Source organism: Colobus angolensis, unplaced genomic scaffold, assembly GCF_000951035.1.
Source record: "Colobus angolensis palliatus isolate OR3802 unplaced genomic scaffold, Cang.pa_1.0 Scaffold184, whole genome shotgun sequence".
Taxonomy (NCBI): Eukaryota; Metazoa; Chordata; class Mammalia; order Primates; family Cercopithecidae; genus Colobus; species Colobus angolensis.
This window is the reverse complement of record NW_012114977.1, coordinates 570,779-590,698: the sequence shown is the minus strand read 5'-3', so window position 1 is coordinate 590,698 and position 19,920 is coordinate 570,779. Positions and strand designations below refer to the sequence as shown.

The following is a 19,920-nucleotide window of genomic DNA, read 5'->3' as shown; positions in this document are numbered from 1 at the left end:
CAATTTTGTTTTTTGATTTGCTTGTTTTGTCTTTAATGATAATGTATTTAAAGTAGGAGTCTTGAAAGTGGCAGAATAGCATGATAACATGTCTTCACTGGTAATTTAATACTTGGATATAATGAGTTTATCTGAGAGACTTCATTACAAACAGCAAGGTGCCTGAACACCAAAGCTGAGCTGTTTTCGATCACAGAATTATAGTAATTATACAAATCCCAAGATTTTCATCAGATGGAAAAGGCTTCCAGGTCTAAACATGCACTTTAAACCTAGCACTAATAACTGTGTGTTGTTCTAAATTACAGTAGAGAGGATCCTTGGGCCAAAGGAAATATTAGAATGTTAAGTGTTGAATTTCTCAGAAAAGTTGAGAAATAAACTATTTTGATAGCATAGTGATATCACTAAGAGGTATATCTCCTCGGTAATAGAAGAGGAATTGTTGTGTAGACATGGTGCATAGCAAGTGAATATTCAAGTAAAGTCAAGGAGGTTGTTAACATTCTGTCTTTGAGAGGAACATTTCTCTCTTTTCTCCCAAGGGTCCTGAATGTGCGAATTGACTGGGCTGGGCTCTTCTTCTCATTGGTAAATGGGATAGGCTACCAGTAAATGAGATGATTTTTGGCCCAGAATCTGGCTTTCTGAGTTGGATGAAGACTATATAAAGAATAATTTAGTTATGAGGATTTCTTAAAATGAGAAGTTTTTGTGAAATGGCAATAGCATGATACCCTCAGGGAGCTTGTTTGTGAGTGAAGTGATATAGAAAGATGCATCCAGGAGGGCCGGGCACGGCGGCTCACACCTGTAATCCCAGTACTTTGGGAGGCCAAGGCGGGTGGATCATGAGGTTAGGAGATGGAGACCATCCTGGCCAACATGGTGAAATCCCATCTCTACTAAAATACAAAAACATTAGCTGAGCATGGTGATGTGTGCCTGTAATCCCAGCTACTCAGGAGGCTCAGGCAGGGGAATTGCTTGAACCCAGGAGGCAGAGGTTGCAGTGAGCCAAGATCACACGACTACATTCCAGCCTGACAAAAGAGCGAGACTCTGTCTCAACAAAAAAAAGAAAAAAAAAAGAAAAGAAAAAAAAGAAAGAAAGATGCATATAGGAAGGTTTCATTAAAATATCCCTAGACAAGAAGTTCTATTCTGTTTATTTTCCATTAATCATTCTTTTTTTGTTTGTTTATCTGGCTAAGATGGGTAGAGGAAGACAAGGAAAAGGGATTAAGGAAGGAGCACATCTGAAAAGGAGTGTGCTGTGGAAATGTCCATGATGAGTGGAGGATGAGGAAGGGTGACCCCAGGGGGAAATGAAGAAGGCAGTCAGACTGGCTTCTTCTCATTTATCGAGATTGAAAGTCGAGGTGCAGAGTGTGTGAAAGGTCCTGGGACCTGTCTGAGTATTTCTTATGAAGAATCAGGACACAGAATTCCTCACAGACACTGGAGCAGAGATATAACTGGGATTTGGGTCCCAACAGGACAGTATTTCTGATTCTGATCTCTCTTCTTCTCCCAACCTCATCTCTTCTATGATAAATTCATCTTCTCTTGTCTGCAAGCAGAATCAAAGAGTTAGCTGGAACCACTGTCTCCTGATCCCTTCTGGATGTGTTACTGTCCACATTTATTATTTGTATATTTGAACCTCTGGATGCTTCCTCAGTTCCTCAGCAGAAAGCTTGGAACCATGTTGATCCCCTGTCAGGCCTGCTCTGAGTGAGTGCACACAGGTGAACGCATGTGGGCTCACCTGGCTGCATCCACAGCTGCTGGCAGGCTTAGTTCGTTCTTGCCGCTCTAAAGGAATACCTGAAGCTACATAACTTACAAAGAAAAGAGGTTTATCTGGCTTGCAGTTCCGCAGGCTGTACAGGAAGCATGGCGCCAGCATCTGCTTCTGATGAGAGCCTCAGGCTGCTTCCACTCACGGTAGAAGGTGACAGGCAGCAGGCATTAGATGGTGGAAGCAGGAGGGAGTGGGGATAGAGAGAGACAAAGCGCCAGGCTCTTTTCAACAAGTTCTCATGGGAGCTAAGAGTGCCAACTCACTCCAGCAAGAATGGTACCAAGCCATGCCTGAGGGATCCACCCCCATGATCCTGGCACCTCCCACCAGGCCCCACCTCCCAACACTGGGGGTCACATTTTAGCATAAGACCTGGAGGGGCCAAACTAACACAGCACAGGCTCTGGCCAAGTAGTCACCTGGCGGCAACTCCGGTGTCATTAACATTTTTGCTTTTTTCCCTTTAACCATCAGAACGTGTGCCACTAGGCAGAAATTACAAGATACAGAAAAATGGAAGCAGAAAGATGACTCGTAATCTTTCCATCTGGAGAGAATTATTGTTCACATTTTGCCATTTTCCTTTCAATCTTTTTTCTGTGTCCTTTGTTGCTTATTTGCATTACACTGCAGATGCGCGTTTGTGTTCTGATTTATACACATTTAACAATACTTAATCATCTATCATAGGCATTTTCCATAACTCTCACAGGAGATCTGTTGGATATTGATTGCCGTAGGGAGCATGACAGAGTCGTTGTCTCGATTAAGTGTTGCTGTCATTTGTGTTTCTTCCCAGGTCCCCTCTTGCTGTTGGCTGCACATCAGAAAGGCTATGATGGGAATGAAGGTGAAAACTTGGAGATTTCACTTAAGTCATTGCTTCTGCCTGGAAGATCATCCTTTGAAAGTAGAGAAGCTGCTCTGTGTGGTGGTTAATTCCAAGAGGCAGAACTCATTCTAGAAGGAAATGGATGCAAGCAGCTCTGGGGGCCCCAAAAGCATGCTTCCTGTGGTCTAGCCCAGGGAAGCCCTTCCGTGGGGACCCTGGCTTCCAGGGATGCCACCGGTTCTGGACGCATGGCTGATTCCTGAATGATGATGGTTCGCCGGGGGCTGCTTGCGTGGATTTCCCGGGTGGTGGTTTTGCTGGTGCTCCTCTGCTGTGCCATCTCCGTCCTGTACATGTTGGCCTGCACCCCAAAAGGTGACGACGAGCAGCTGGCACTGCCCAGGGCCAACAGCCCCACGGGGAAGGAGGGGTACCAGGCCGTCCTGCAGGAGTGGGAGGAGCAGCACCGCAACTACGTAAGCAGCCTGAAGCGGCAGATCGCGCAGCTCAAGGAGGAGCTGCAGGAGAGGAGTGAGCAGCTCAGGAACGGGCAGTACCAAGCCAGCGATGCTGCTGGCCTGGGGCTGGACAGGAGCCCCCCAGAGAAAACCCAGGCTGACCTCCTGGCCTTCCTGCACTCGCAGGTGGACAAGGCAGAGGTGCATGCTGGTGTCAAGCTGGCCACGGAGTATGCAGCAGTGCCTTTTGATAGCTTTACTCTACAGAAGGTGTACCAGCTGGAGACTGGCCTTACCCGCCACCCCGAGGAGAAGCCTGTGAGGAAGGACAAGCGGGATGAGTTGGTGGAAGCCATTGAATCGGCCTTGGAGACCCTGAACAGTCCTGCAGAGAACAGCCCCAATCATCGTCCTTACACAGCCTCTGATTTCATAGAAGGTTAGCATTTTGTGAACTGGGGGGAAAGGAGAAGAAAAGGAATTGGGGAGTCCTGGCACCCAGGCAGGTTCCAGCTGCAGGAGGCTGGCAGCTGGCTCTGGGATGGCTGGTGGAAAGTTTTATGTGTGTGACACCAAAAGGTACGGCATGGTTTTATATTTTTCAGAAACATCTGTTTCCACTTACTTTCTCATGGAAACCACAGTCATTGAGTGGACAGTTTCATTGTTCCTTGGCAGAAGAAGGTAGAACTTCTTGGTTTCATTTTTAAAATAGATAAACATAAAACTTTGAAACCCAAATAAAATATGACGGCATTTTTATTTTAGCCCTTCTCACAGGCACTTCTAGTAACTGAACTTGGTTAGCAAGCCCATGAACAGAATAATAACAAGCACATGTTATTGCACGTACATTGTGCCAGCCACACTTATTCTTTTCCCTTGTAATGACCCCATTAGGGAATGAGGAAATGGAGGTGTAGTTTAATTAATTAAATACCTAAAGTTGCTCAGCTAACAAGTGACAGAACCAGGATTTGAACCCTGGAAGTCTTAACTCCAGAGTCTGTCTCCTTAACCTCTACGTTATATCATGCAGATTGTCAAAGCACATGGAAACTAGTGAGATGATGGCTCATCTTTTTTACACGGGTGTAGGACAGCCTAGTGTTAATTTGTGCTTGTGTCTAATTTTAGAAGACAGTCTTGTCCAGTTTCTGGGAAGTTAATGTCTTCTTATCTATTGTTACTGCTTCAAAAATCAACTAATAATTTGGGAAAAGAAGTAGCTTCAAGGGCATCTAGTCTTTCCCCATTTCTGAATAGAATATAATTCATCTTGCCCAGAAATATAGCTGTGTCCACCTAACCCTACTCCCTACTTTGGTTATATAGCCACTGTCTCACGGGCCTACAGGCAAAACTGAGTCTCTTTCATCAAATCAAAAACCCTCCTGCTGCTGTTTATACCTGTGTTCTTTGGACACTTTCTTCTTTTATGCTTTTTTAGACCTGATATGTGAACCATAAATTGTTGCAATTTTAGTGTATCATCAGTTTTTATATGCCTAGAGCCAGGTAAAGAAATCTTTTACAAGATCGTCTTTGGTGTGAGATAAACAAACAAACAAACAAACAAAAACACCTCGTTTATATGAAATAGTAAAAATGTCTAGAATGTTCAGGACATTTGACAGTATAAGCACATGGTAAGCACACAGAGTTCAAAATAGAATGATGATGGTGCAACATCACATTTTATAGTACTTCACAGTTTATAAAGCATTTCCACATGTATTGGTTTACTAGCCAACCCCCAGGGAAAATCATTAAACATCATTAAAAAAAGATCCTGGTTGTCACTCTCCCTGGGGTGTGCTACATAGAACTGCCCATATACAGAGCAATTTCAAAAGAACTTGATTGCAAATCAGCGTCTGCAATTTGGAATGTGTGACCTTGTGATGTTCAATCTGCATTCATATTTGAAATCTATCTGCTATTCTATGCACAGTAGTTTAAGACATAAGGCCTATCTTTCTCAATCAGCAGTGACGCCAGCCTCTTGCCCCTGAGTATATTTGCGCTGAGGCTTGGCTGACCTTCTTTTAGAGACAGTGACATCATAGTTACTCAATGTTGATTTCATGGGCAACTCTCAGCTTTTTTTAAGGCAGATCAATCCATATGTGTCTTCCATATTTGGTGAAAGTCTAGTCAACTGTTTTTGTCTGATGAGTAAATAAAAGCAAACACTTGCAATATATTTATAGAGATTGCACTATCATAAGGAGTTTATTTCATTTTGAAAAATGTTATCAATAACACGAGATTGTGGAGGCAATCTTTTATAGTCACAGGAAGCAGGGCCTTGTGAAAGATTCTACAGGTCAGAGGAAGCTGCAGGGGTGATAGAATTAAGTGCAGTATAAGGAGTAGCTTTGAGAATAGTGATGTTTCAGAACAAAGTGGGATTCCTGGCACTTCAAGAATTCTATCGTCAACTGGGTGACCATTTGGCCAGGAGGTTATAAATGATGATCCAACTTCAGAGAGGTGATCGGACTGAATTACTTTTGGGGACCTTTTCAATCCTGGTTCACACTTCTTTGATCCATACCTAGTTAAGGAGAAAGAAGGGAATGGAAAGGTCTCGTTTGAGATTTGTCTTCTGTAATGAGTTACAGCAAGTGACAGGACTTTATAAGGGTGAAATTTATCTTTGAAATAACTTCTTTGGGTTCCTAACCTTAGAGTGATTTGAGGTTTTGGGTTTCAGTAATCCAAAGTTGAAGCAATTTCTCAAAAGTTCATGGGAAAACTTGGTTAGAAACAGGAGTTCTCCACACTTTGAGAGTTCCAAACGAAGAACAAATTTGCTGAACTCTGAAGTAGTATGACAAAGATGGGGATTCTTTGTATTTAAAAAATAACAAGAAAAGTCCAAGGCATGCTTGCAGATGATCCTAGTGATATAAAACTTAAGGCTAATTGTGAGAGAAATGGCATGATGACACAAGCTTGGGAAGCTATGATTTTGACCAAGACCCTTAAGCTCCTTGAGACTCAGTTTCCTAATCTGTCAACAAGAGACTTAACATATATGTCCTCTGTGGCCCTACCCAGCCCAGTGTTCTGGTCTCTCTTGCCTGCAAAATACAAAGCTTTTCTCCATAGCTTTACCAAACAACCATCTCTCAGAGATACTCTCCCATTCAGCCTGCCGGGTGATCCAGGCAGGACAAGCCACCTTCCCTTTGGTATCCTCCTCTATAAAAGGAAGGAATTAGATACGTTACTTGTAAGATCTGGTCTCTCTGTGGCCACTTTCTACAGTTCTGTGAAGCTTACAGAGGGAAAATAACACACAGATGTCTAATTTATCTATATTTATTTCATTATTATCTACCCTCAAAACACAGAGGAAGTGATTTTTGTCTCTTTTTTCCCTTTCCCCAGATGTTCCATTGGCACTGCTTTTTGTGTTGGATTCTTACATAAGCGCACTAATTTTTTACAACCATCTGGGAAGAGAAGTGAGAGTAGAGATGGGATCAAATCCTGTGCTTCACTGTTTATCTCAAGTACACAGAAAATCCCGTTTTCTGCTTGTGGTTTAGTTATTCCTTCAGGATAGGATATACAAACTAATCCTGAGATCTAAGTGGCACATATTTTGGCTCTGATTTCCTGTTTTTAAATAGATCCCTTGGACCTAAGTTTGACACCATCCCGTCAAACGAATTAGCTTTCCAAACGCTCTTTCACAATCCAAACATCTGATAGTGTGACTCCTATGTGAGGCATTTGTGTCTACCATCTCCATGGGTTTGCTTTTCTGTCACCAGCCTGTGTGGCTAATCCTCCTCCAGCCTCTGCAGGGTTAGTAGTGTGGTGAGAGTGGGCCAGATGCAAAAGGCTTGATTACGAGATGAGATGGAACCTAAGCTATGTTCCACACAAAACTGAAGGCTTTGGGGGTGCTATGCTTTGAATGTGTCCCCTGCAAAATTCAGATGTTGCCAATGTGATAGCATTACGTGTTGGGGCCTTTAAAAGATGATTGTTAGGCCATGAGGGCTCCTCTCTCATATATATAAGGAATTAAGGCCTATGTAAAAGAGTAAAAGAGATTCTATGTAGCATTTGGTAGCTTGTCCTTACTTTTTTTTTTTTTTTTTTTTTTTTTTTTTTGAGATGGAGTCTCACTCTGTGACCCAGGTTGGTTGAATCACAGCTCACTGCAACCTCCATCTCCTGGGTTCAGGGGATTCTCCTGCCTCAGTCTCCTGAGCAGGTGGGACTACAGGCTCACGCCATTATGCCTGGCTACTTTTTGTACTTTTAGTAGAGATGGACTTTCACTATGTGGGCCAGGCTAATCTGAAACTCCTGATCTCAAGTGATCAGCCTATCTCAGCCTCCCAAAGTGCTGGGATTACAGGTGCGAGCCATTGCACCCGGCCTCTGCCCGTATGCCTTTTATCCTGGGAGGACACTGCATTCCTCTCCTCTGGAGGTTACAGCCCTTACCAGACAACTGAACCTGCCTGTGCCTTGATCTTGGACTTACCGGCCTCCGTAACTGTGAGGAAATAGATTTCTGTCCTTTGTAAATAACCCAGCCTCAGGTCGTTTGGTGTAGCAGCACACGATGGACTAAGAGGGCACCCTGAGATATGTTTTAAAGCAAAGACACAGGGAGATAGCTATAAACACTTATTAGCAGGCTGTACAGTCAATGCCAACCTCCTGATACTCTACAACAAACACCTCACAGGGATAGTGAGTTTTTTACTTCACTTGTTGTGGTGTATCACTAAGTAGTCTCTAAGGAACGCTCTGTGACCACTTTGCTAAAGCTTCTCTGGATGAGTCAAATAGAATTTCAGGTCCTGCATGCTTGGTGAGCAGTGTGCTGGGGATGTTAGCAGACAGGAAGTGGGTCCTTATGTCAGTGTGCCATTTCAGTGATAGCAACTTTGTGACTCGCAGTGCAAATCATAAGACAGCCTTTCAGGTGCATTCTGGACATTTGAGAGGTATCTGGACATCTTGGTGCAGAGATAAGGAAGAGTGGGGATTCTCCATAGTGGTGGGTCTCACTTGCATTTGGGGTGTAGTGGGAGGAGACTCACAGGCAGGACAGTAAAAGGACATCAGAGTCTGAGTTAGGCTTGGGAACTCTGAGCCAGCATCCCCAGGGAAGCCGGGGTGGCAGAACCGGGGTCTTCCTCGCTACCGTCATTTCACTGTGTTCTGAAACAACCCAGTGGTTTATTCTCCATTGTGGAGTAGGCCTGTGTGATATGAGGTTCCTCTCTCACCAGGCCCCTTTATCCTTTTACTGCTTTCAAATATCTCCATGCGTTTGCTGATGCTTTAAGTCCCTATAAGGAAGGATAAATGCTTTTCATTCCAAAATTAGAGATAAGAGACTTAAATGCAAATACATGGCTTGAGGCTGTACTTTGGAGAACGAATCCCTCCTTGTGGTGATGGTGAGAAAAGAGTAGCCTAGTCTTGGATTTCTAGCAACTGCCAGGAATCCAGTCCCCAGGCCTCCCATCAGGATCCTGCAACCCAAAGAGCCCCATGCTAGAATTAATGTTCATCTGTCTCAGAATTGACATTCTTAATCGTGTTTAAGGGGCCCCACATTTTCATTTTGCACTGGGCCCTGTAAACTGTGTAGCTGGTCCGACCTCCAAGGTGGAGGGGACAGAAGGAAGAGGTCAAGGAAAAGGAATATGGAATTATGAGTCTAACAATACATTCCTGATACCTTTGCTGAGGACCAGCTCTGTTGACCATGGATGGGGGCAGATGGAGCCTGTGCACAGAGCATTTTGTTGCAACTGCAGAAACTGGCAAATCTGGCCTTGCGTTGTGGTGATTTTGCTGTTAACTGTATTATCCTTATTCAAAACAATTTAGTTCCCAGGGAAAAAACATTCATTAATTGTTTGTTTTTATTATTTATTTATTTTTGGCCAGAAGGTTGCACTCATTCACCATACATTATGTGAGTGCTCACTATGTTCCAAGAACTGTGTTAGGCCCCAAACACACAAAGCTGAATCAGCAAGACTGCAAGAATTTTGCAGTCTGATGGTAGATGCAGACACTTATGATACCATATGGTAAATGCTATGATAGAGATATGTCTTGGAGATTTTGTGACTATAATGAAAGGGCATCTACCCAAGCCCAGAATATAGGACAGGCTTCCTAGAAGAGATGGGTGAGTCAGAGGATTTGGGGGTTTTTAATTTTGTTTTGTTTGTTTGTTTGTTTTTGAGACAGGGTCTCACTCTGTTGCTCAGGCTGGTGTGCAGTGGCACAATCGTGACTCATTGCAGCCTCAATTTCCTGGGCTCAAGTGATTCCCTCACCTTGGCCTTCGGAGCAGCTGAGCTACAGGTGTACACCACCATGCCCAACTAATTTTTTAAACATCTTCATAGAAATGGGGTCTCACAGTATTTCCTAGGCTGGTCTTGAGCTCCTGGCCTCAAGTGATCCTCCCACCTTGGCATCCCAAAGCGTTGAGATTACAGGCATGAGCCACTGCATCCCGCCCTTTTTGTTTGCTTAATGAAGATATCACTATTCTTCCTGGCTTATGTTTCCTATTAAGAATATGTTATGAGAGACCATTTGTGATGTTATGGGAGGTCAAAGATGAAGGAACTTGAGTTTATCTGGAGTGTTCAGGAAAGGCTTAGGGGAAAGAGGAGTTCTGGCTGGATTGCACACAAATTGGAAGGACGTGTGTTCTGTGTGAGTTGAAGCTGCTGCAGGCTCAGGAGGGGAGATGGGCAGGCAAAGAGCTGCCTGCACATGAATGATGCAGTCCCATTAGTATGGCAGGCGCTGCTGCTCATCCTCTCCCATCTCACCTGTGTTGAGTAGGAGACATTGTTGGGAAAGGATGGAAGTTTTTTAATCAGCATCCCAGTTTTTCCTCAGTTACGGTTGTGGATGTGGTTCTGCACCAAGGCTTAATCAACATGTGTGTTTGGGGCTAGAAAAGGAGGAGAAAGCCAGGTCTCACGCTTGAAAGACCTGGTAACCTGCCTCAGGGAGGAGACAGAACTGTGAATTGTGAACCGTCAATTCTGAGACAGGTCTCAGTTAATTTAGAAAGTTTATTTTGCCACGGTTGTGGATGCGCGCCCGTTGACGCAGCCTGAGGAGGTTCTCATGACATGTGCCCAAGGTGGTCAGGGCACGGTTTAGTTTTATACATGTTAGGGAGACATGAGACATCAATCAACATATGTAGGATGAACATTGGTTCGATCTGGAAAGACAGGACAACTCATAGCAAAGGTAGTAAGACTCAACGGGGAGGGGCCTTCCAGGTCTTACGTATGTAAGAGATAAATGGTTGTGTTCTTTTGGGTTTCTGATTAGCCTCTCCAAAGTAGGCAATCAGATATGCATTTATCTCAGGGAGCAGAGGGGTGACTTTGACTAGATTGGGAGGCAGGCTGGCCCTGAGCAGTTCACAGCTTGACTTTTCTCTTTAGCTTAGTGATTTGGGGGCCCGAGGATTTATTTTCCTTTCACAGAATGATCTAGGATTCAGTGGAGGAAACTGACCCTTGGCTCAGGGAGCTTCAGAATTGGTGGCTGGATGCTCACTACCTGGTCAGGGAAGATGTTAGGGGAGGTAGGACCTGTGTTGGGCTTGAAGGGTGAAAGGGCTTTACTGGTGAGGGAGTGAGAAGGGCAGCAGAGGGCGGGGTGCCAGAAAGTAGACTGATTCAGGAATAGGATTCTGGTGTAGGGTTTGGGATGAGATCAGCATGACCAGCAAGCAGGACCCACAGTCACTGGGGAATGTACCTCATGAGTGCTCAGGAATCCTCTAGATCTGGAGAGCCATTATAGTTTAAAAGTTCTTCCTTCCTAGGAGGCAGTGAGCTCAGCTTTTGGGTTCCAAAGAGCCCCTTGCCCCCTCCCATTTGCTGTGGTTACCTGGTGCCCAAGGAACTGCAGCATCCTGGAGATCCCGGCGGTCAGTGGGTATTGCTGAGGTTGATGCAGCTGATCTTGTGTCTGTGTATCAAGCCCTATTTCCAACATTTCACTAGGCACTGTCAGATTTAATCCCCTCTTCTACCAGTGAGGTGGACACTCGCATTATCTCCACTTTGTCTATGTGTAATAGGAAGTTCAAATCAGTTAACTAACATTTCTGTGGTTCCCCTGCTCAGTGACAGAACCAAGATGGGAAAGCTGTCTCTGCTCTCCGCCTTAGATCTCGGCCCCCCACTGTGCCATCTCTTATGCTCTGAAGGTCTCTGAACAAATACACTCTTTTCTGGTATCAGAATGATGTAGGGAAATCCCGTAAAAACACAACCAGCACGTGCAAACACCTTGGGGAGAGGTCCCACACTGGTGAGTTGTATACAACTTTCTTGGGAAGAAGTTTTGGTAGGAATAAAAGGAAAAGCATGCAGTCTTGGAGGAAACAAGCAGAAAGAGGCACAGGGAGAAGATGCTGAAGACGAATTTATTAACTTAATCGGGGGACGAACATGTGGTGTCCAGGAGCCTTTAGCAGGAAAAGCATTATTTCAACTCCTCAAACACTGTGTTCATTTTATTTTTTAGTTTTTGTGTGTTTGTTTTGCCTCATCTTAAGTTTCTTACAATGCTGTGCTTGTTTCAGAGTCATTACAACATTATGGGCAAATGTGAGAGTCAGGAGAAAACACTGAACTCAAAACACCTAGTTGATTAAGGTTACAGAGCGGGTTGGCTTGCTTGTCCGTTCCTTAAGCAAAGAGATAGGGTTTACAGTTCTGTGATACTCTCCAAAATATAATACTTTATGTAAGTTTGGATTTTATATAAATCCACAGTGTAGGCAGTCTTGGAAGACTCCACGATCTGGATGGACCTAATGTACTTTTTCAACTTCATTTCCTACTGCACCTTCCTAACCTTCTCCACCTGATGCTGAATGATTATTCTTGTGCATGCCCTGACATTCCTACTCTGCAGAATCCTTCGTGGACAAAGCTCTGCTCCCAACTTGTGTGTGTTCAATGTTATACATTCCGTTTTCCTGTGAAGTCTTTTTGGATGCTTCCAACTGGGAGTCCCCTCTCATTCTTCTCAAGATAGTACATTGTGCTTGCAGGCACTTCTCATTTCTCTATCTAGTCTTAGAGCTCTTCACTCAGACTTACCCAGTCTTCACTGATAACTTCTATCAGCAGTAGTTGAAAACAGTAGGTTTTTCTGTTCGATAATTGCATGGCCTTCACAGCAACCTTTGCATTTCATATTATCCCAGGTTTGAGCAGAGCTAAGTAAGGTTTCAAGAAATATAGCTCCTCAGGGTCCTGCTGCTGCTGGTCAGTGGAAGAACCTGGTCTCCTGACTCTTACTGCCCTTTCTAGGCGGTTCATTCCTTGAGCGCAGTATCCAAGTCTCCTTCAGCAGTCAGCCCCTATACTCCTGTGCAATAAATCAGTATATCTGAAATTGCTCAAAACCTCTTGGGAGAAAAGTTTAGGCCTGTGTCATCCGCCATTTTGTGTAAAGCAAGGTGGCCTCCTCATTTCCTGAGCGTCTTCTTCGCTTCTGCCTCGACCGCCCCTTGACCACAGGCGTGTCTTGGAATAGGCTCCGGATTCGCGGCCGTGGCGGCCTCCATGATGTCCGTTCCTGCCGCCCGGCCCAGGGCCTCCATCAGAACCGTGGCCCCATGGGTCCTGGCCGGGGCAGAGCCGTCCCACGCCTCCAATCCCGCCACTGCCTCCACACCAGCAGCAGCGGCAGCAGCCACCGCGACAGCGGTTATCACCGTATCCACAGCCGCAGCAGGGCCCCAACCCCAGGACTCTTCCAAGCCTGTGTGATTGCTCAGGAACCCGCCCCGCTCCCCGAGTAGCCAGTAGTTTCCAGCTCGGCCCCGCCCACCACTCCCCTAAACTATGGGGCCCCACCAGGGTTTGGGCCAGGCCAGACCCTGCTGCCCACAGTCACCTCACTTCAGCCGCCCACCGGGCGCCGCTACCCAGCCGGATCCCCACCACTGCTCCTCAGGCCGGAGGCCCCCGGGTCGGGGGCCCTAAGCAGAGCCCAGGCCTGGGCGGTCCCAAGGGTGGCAAAATGTCTGGCGGGCCACAGCCAGGTGGTGGTCTGGCCTAAGCACTCCTGGTGGCCACCCCAAGGCTGGCATCGAAACAGCGGGGAGCACTGTGGGGGCCGCCAGCACCACCAGGTACTCGAGAAGATGATCTCAGGCGTTGGAGGGGTTTGCAGCAAACTTGTCTCTCTTGAGGAAGCTTAGAGAAAAAACGTATACACAGCGATGTCTGTTGTGTGTTGGGAATCTACCTGCTGATATCACAGAGGACGAATTCAAAAGACTATTTGCTAAATATGGAGACCCAGGAGAAGTTTTTGTCAACAAAGTCAAAGAATCCGGGTTTATTAAGCTTGAGTCCAGAGCTTTGGCTGAAATTGTCAAAGTTGAAGTTGATGATGTGCCCATCAGAGGTAGACAACTTCCAGTTCTCTTTGCCACACATGCTGCTGCCTTTCCTGTTCCTAATCTTTCATCTTATGTTTCCAATGAACTGTTGGAAGAAGCCGTTAGCCAGTTTGGGCCTATTGAAAGGGCTGTTGTAATTGTGGATGATCGTGGAAGTTCTACAGGGAAAGGCATTGTTGAATTTGCTGCTGCTTTTTTTTTTTTTTTTTGAGAGGGAGTGTCGCTCTGTCACCCAGGCTGGAGTGCAGTGGCATGATCTCGGCTCACTGCAAGCTCCGCCTCCTGGGTTCACGCCATTCTCTTGCCTCAGCCTCCTGAGTAGCTGGGACTACAGGCACATGCCACCACGAACGGCTAATTTTTTTGTAATTAGTAGAGACGGGGTTTCACCGTCTTAGCCAGGATGGTCTCGATCTCCGGACCTCGTGATCTGCCTGCCTCAGCCTCGCAAAGAACTTGGGTTACAGGCGTGAGCCACCACGCCCAGCCTTGAATTTGCTTCTAAACCAGCAGCAAGGAAGGCATTTAAATGATGCCGTGAAGGTGTTTTCTTACTGACAGCAACGCTTCCAGTCATTGTGGAACCGCTGAAAGAACTAGACGATTAAGATGGTCTTCCTGAAAAACTTGCATAGAAGAATCCAGTGCATCAAAAAGAGAGAGAAACCCCTCCTCATTTTGCCCAGCATGGCACATTTGAGTATGAATATTCTCAGAGATGGAAGTCCTTGGATGAAATGGAAAAACAGCAAAGGGAACAAGTTGAGAAAACCATGAAGGATGCAAAAGACAAATTGGAAAGTGAAATGGAAGATGGCTATCGTGAATATCAGGCAAACTTTTGCTCCAAGATCTCATGAGATGACAGGAAAAATTAAACCACATGGAATAACTACACAATCAAGGAATATAGAAATGTAAAGAAATGCAACTGAGGCAAGAGGAGGAACGATGTAGAAGAGGAAGAGATTATGATTCATCCACGTGAGATGGAAGAACAAGTGAGGTGCCAAAGAGGAAAGTTAGAGCCGAATGGGCTACGTGGATCCAAGAGAAAGAGACATGAGAAAAGGTGGCAGAGGAGCATTGAACATGGGAGATCCCTATGGTTCAGGAGGCCACAAATTTTCATCTCTAGGTAGTTGTGGTGGCATGGGTTATGAAGGTAATCCTGGAGTTCTACCAGCAACCGTGAGTGGTCCCATGATGGGAAGTGACATGCCTACTGAGTTCTTTGGACAGAGAGTTGCGGGGCCTGTGGGTGGACAGGGTCCTAGAGGAATGGGCCTAGAACTCCAGCAGGATATGGTAGAGGGAGAGAAGAATACAAAAGCCTAAATAAAACCTGAATTTAGATGTGGTATCTAGGCTTTCATTCCAGTTTGTTTTTGTCTTTTGCTTAGATATGAATCTTTTAAATTCTTGCATTTTAGTAAGAAAGCTACTTTTTTATGGATGTTAGCAGTTTATTGACCTAATATTTGTAAATGGTCTGTTTGGGCAGGTAAAATTATGCTGTGTTTGAAACAGGATAATTTTTTTCGTTTCATTTCCTTTTTTCTTTTTTATTTCCTTTTTTTTTCTTTTTGACTCTATAATGTCCTTCAAGTTATGGCAATGTACCTTGTGCCACTAAATTTCCAAAGTGTACCAGTTTTTTTTCCTATGCTTCAAATAAATAGAAAAATGGTTATTAAAAAGTTTATATAAAATCCCAGATAAATACAGTACTCCTTACAAATTTGTCTCATCTTGTAATTTCATTGTAAATTGTTTGGATTGGAGGCTAGTGTCTATAGAAGTGATACTATAAATAGTACTTGGGCTCCTGAGATAAACCTCAAAGCCAATTTAAAATTCAAACTGAGGAACACAAATGCAAGAGGTTGGGAGTGAGTGAGTGTGGAGAGTGATTTCTTTAGAAAGTTTTCTTCTGTCCTAGGCATCACTAGTACATTCTCAATGTAGTTCCTAACACTAAAGTCACTTAAGGATGTTTTATTTTGTAATAATTTTAGAATTATAGAAGAGATGGAAAATAGTACAGAAAGTTCCATATACCTTTAATCCAGCTGCTCGTAATGCCAACATTTTACATAATCGTGGTACAAATGATCAAAAGTAGGAAAATAATATTGGTGCAATATGATTAACTAAATTATGCCTAGGCTTTGTTTTGTTTTGTATTTCTCGTACTGAATTTCTTAGATCTGTAGTCTCCAAGTTTCTTAGATCTATGGTATAGTGTCTTTCATTCATTTGGGGAAATTCTGAGCTGGTAGTTCTTCAAATATTTCTTTGCCTTGTTCCTTCTGTCTTCTTTTGGAATTCCAGCTATGTGTGTGTCGTAGTGCTTAGCATTGTCTCATAGCTCTCGGGTGTTCTGTTTCTCTGTTTGCACCATTTTTCTCCTTGTTTAAGTTGGGTAATTTTAATTGACCCACCTCAAGTTAACTGTTGTTTCCTTAGCAGAGACATCTCTGCTAATGAACCTATTAAAAGGTTATTTTTGTTTGTTTGTTTTTGTTTTTGAGACAGAGTCTTGCTCTGTTGCCCAGGCTGGAGTACAATGGCATGATCTCTGCTTGCTGTAGTCTCTGCCTGCCAGGTTCAAGCAATTCTCCTGACTCAGCCTCTCCAGTAGCAGGGGTTACAGGTGTGTGCCACCCAGTCTGGCTAATCTTTGTGTTTTTAGTAGAGGCAAGGTTTCACCATGTTGACCAGGCCAGTCTCAAACTCCTGACCTCAAGTGATCTGCGTGCCCAGCTTCCCAAAGTGCTTGGATTACAGGTGTGGGCCACCGTACCTGGCCCCATTGAAAGATTTCTATAGGTTGCTCTTACTGCATTTTTTTTCTAGCATTTCCATGTGATTCTTATTTCCATCCCTATGCAGAAGTGACCCATATACTTTTTGTCCACTTTTCCATTAGAGCCTTTAACAGATTATTCATGTTTGTTTTAAATTCTCTGTCAGATAGCTCCAGCATCTGTATCATACCTGAGTCTGGTTCTGATGATTGCTTTGTGTCTTGATGTGGTCGGGGGAGGTAGGGAATGAGTAGGAGCTGGGCTCAGGAGCTGGGCTGGGTTTGAGGTTTGTTGTTGCTATAATTACCACAGACTTCAAATCCCTTTTGAGATACCTTGTGTTTAGGATAGAGGTTGTTTTGCCTGAGTGTTTGGACGAACGGAGGCAAGATGGTGCACTTCCGGGTTCTTCATCCCCCCCCCCCAACTTTTCCCGCGCGCGCGAAAATGTAGCCGGCGACCCAGGAAGGTGCAGACCAACTGGGCATGCACCAGGTGACGTCAATCCGAAGAGACCAAGATTTACCTGGTCGCACCTGCGGAACGCCCCCGACACGCCCGTGCCCTGCCTATTGCCCTCCCACTCCTAGAAAAGCCGCTCTCCACCAGTGAGCCACGCGGTCTTCCTCCAGCCCCACTGAAGTCGGGATGCAGGAACCCCGCCCGAGAGCCCCACGAGGGGGGCACTCTGTCGGCCTTCTTTGCCGGAGGCCGACAGACTTCTTCCCCACACCTTAGGTTACCAAAATAAACTTGCAGTTTTGCTCCAGACCTTTGCCTACTTGCTGGTTCTTTTGTGCTCGCTCGGCTGGTCTTAGAAAAACAAATCACTGAGTACTGTCTGTCCACCCCTACAATTGTGGTCTCCTCAATGCTCTGCACTTCAGGGAAGGTCTCTGTACTTCTCTTCTCTCCCACTCCCAGCAATATTCTGCTGTTTCTTGTTATTCACAGCTTGCCAGCTTAACTGTCTGTGCAGGGCAGGAGGGAAGTGGGGTTGTCTCTGATTTGTCTGATAAAATCTCAGTCCTAGGCAGGTACCATGTCACTGGGTCTTAGAGTATTTTCCTGTCCTACCTCTGCCTTCCTCAGCTGCACTTAGTTTTCACCATTTCGCTAAGGTGAGAATATTTGTTGATCTTTCCCCACCAGTAAGGTTTTTGCTCCATAGAGGGGAGGCAGGATGGGGAGGGTCCAGGAAGAGTGTTTTGCCCCTCCCAGGGAGCTGCTGTCCCCTCCCACTTGCTGCACCACATGGTCAGTGTCCTAAGGTTCTTTCTGATCATTTTTATGAACATCCAATGGAGTTCCTGGAGAAAAAGACTGCAAAAGGAAGTTCCACTTTTTGGAACCACAAAGGGCTTCACTGCCCTACTCATCTGCACTGAGCCTGGCTTATGTCATTGATTTCTTTTTACCATTAGCCAAGTGCATCTGCCCCACTAAGCAAGGGCTCATATCGCTTTTCTCCCTGCCAGAACCTGTGACTTCTCAGATTTTGACCAGCTGTTTGCTCTGTGACTTCAGCTCTCTACTAAGTTCCAAAAAAGTCTTGCATTTGAAGGTTATGTCGTTCTTTTTCATGATAAGGGATGCATCTTTCAGCTTGTTATATCCTGAAGCAGAAACAGAGCCTGAAACTCCTTTATAAAATCATACTTTAAAACCTATTGATTAGTTTGTCTACTTACACTGCTCTACAAATCAATAACGTCTTCCCACAACCTCACGACCTAGTTCCAACTATCACGCAGAGTACCACAGCTGAAAAGAACTGAAGTGTGTTGTTTTTACTCATGAGTGGGAATGTTGTGGTAACACCCCAAATCTGGAAGTCCATTATTACAAGATTTACTTTTGAATGAAAGCCTCAGATCCCATGATCTGATCTGTGTTCTATGGTGATGATTTAAAGAGATGGCTTTCTTTTTAAAAACCCTATCTTGTACCAGATTCATATTCTTTAAGTTTTAATGTTATACGTAGTGTTGGGTCCTTGGATTTCTTCTCTCAAATGCCATATTATCTTAAAAAGTAAAGCTATTCTTACTGTGGAAATTTGTATTAACAAGCAGATTACTCCAAATTGGTGGTGTTGAGTCAGCCCCCTCTTCCTCATTGCTAGAATATGGGGTCATTATTTTCCGTTCTTTCTTCCTTTCACTTTAGTCAATCTAGAACCCCTTTTACCCCATTCCAGTTTTGACACAGGTCCTATGTTAGCTGGAGTAGGGGAGTTATAATGGATATTGCTTGGAGAGGCAAAGGTAATAACTTGTTCCCTCCAAAACTGTCCACCTTTTCCCTATATTTCCCTTCCTCCTGCAGGCCTGGAGATAGTGCTGGCTGAAGTGTCCCCTGCTGTTCTCTTTATTATCACCTCACACAAACCCTTGGTTCAGAAATAAAGCCAAGACTTTAAACCTTGAGGAGGCTACACATTCTCTTCCAAATCTTGTCGTGCTCCTTTCTCTGGCATACTTCCTCTGCCATTCAGTAGCTTCTGCTTCCTTTGTTTCTCTGCACCCATCCTTGCCATCTGGAGCTTGTGCCCTTCGTAGTGACTTAGAGCTCCCTCCTCTCCAGCCTCCTCCCTGTCGTGTGGGGAGGGATAGTACCTCTCTCATTGATCCCTGCAAGATGTCATTCTGACATTCAAAGTGAGAACTGTGAATGGATTTCACAGTTACATCCCTGGGTCAATGTATATAGCCCTATAAATGCTGTATTGCAGGCATACGATGGGTTAAAGAGGTTTTTATGGGCTGGTCTGAGGACTTCACCACAACAGACAATATTATTTCTGTGCTTTCTGAGTAACTTACAAATGAACATTGAAACAGGACCCATTTGTAAATAGAGGACTGTCTCCCTGTATTTCCTGGCATTGTAAATTTCACTGTCAGAAGCTTCCAGTGTTTCTTTCTCTGCACCATAACTCAGAATCAATCTGATTTACCTAAAGAAAGGGAACATATGGATGGCTCTGATGAGGATATTTTGATTGTAAGCAAGAGATATGGTCTAGGAAGCATCCTTCCTCCTTCTCCATCTGTTTCCATTGAGATTGCTTATCAGAAGTCAACATTCGTGGAGACATTTGGGCTTGTACTTCGGAGTGAGTATCTGCTGAACCTTTGCCCAGATGATTTTAGTCCCATTACATCTTACATAGGAGCTGAGGTGGGAGAGGGTTAAACACGAGAAGAGGGGCTCCATCATGGAAATGCCTGCCTAAATCCTACCTGGCCCTCCTTCTGACCCCCATTTTCTGCCTTTACTATGAACATAGGGTGGAGGGAAGAAATGGGCTTTCCAACCTTGGAGTGTTCCATCTGGTTTCTCCATGCTATGGAAAATGCAGCTCTCAGAGGTGACTTCATCTGGAAGTTTCTGTAGACAGGGTTCTGACTGTAAAGAACAGAACCAGAGGAAATTAAATTGCAGGAGGAAGTACTTAGGTTAAGTGCAACTCAAAATTTTGTAGTTTGTTAAGTATAGGAATAGATGTGTAATGGGACACAGTGAGATTTATGCTTTGAGGTTGTTTA

General features: G+C 44.7%; 1 protein-coding gene across 1 annotated transcript in view; it reads left to right on the top strand.

Annotated features, from left to right (window-relative positions):
• CSGALNACT1 (chondroitin sulfate N-acetylgalactosaminyltransferase 1) overlaps positions 1 to 19,920 on the top strand; it is a 205,135-nt gene that overhangs the window by 99,147 nt on the left and 86,068 nt on the right. The window contains exon 3 of the mRNA XM_011939786.1: positions 2,607 to 3,536. Within this exon, the coding sequence (XP_011795176.1) occupies positions 2,903 to 3,536 (634 nt within the window). The 5' untranslated portion in view covers positions 2,607 to 2,902. The remainder of the gene's footprint in view (positions 1 to 2,606; positions 3,537 to 19,920) is intronic.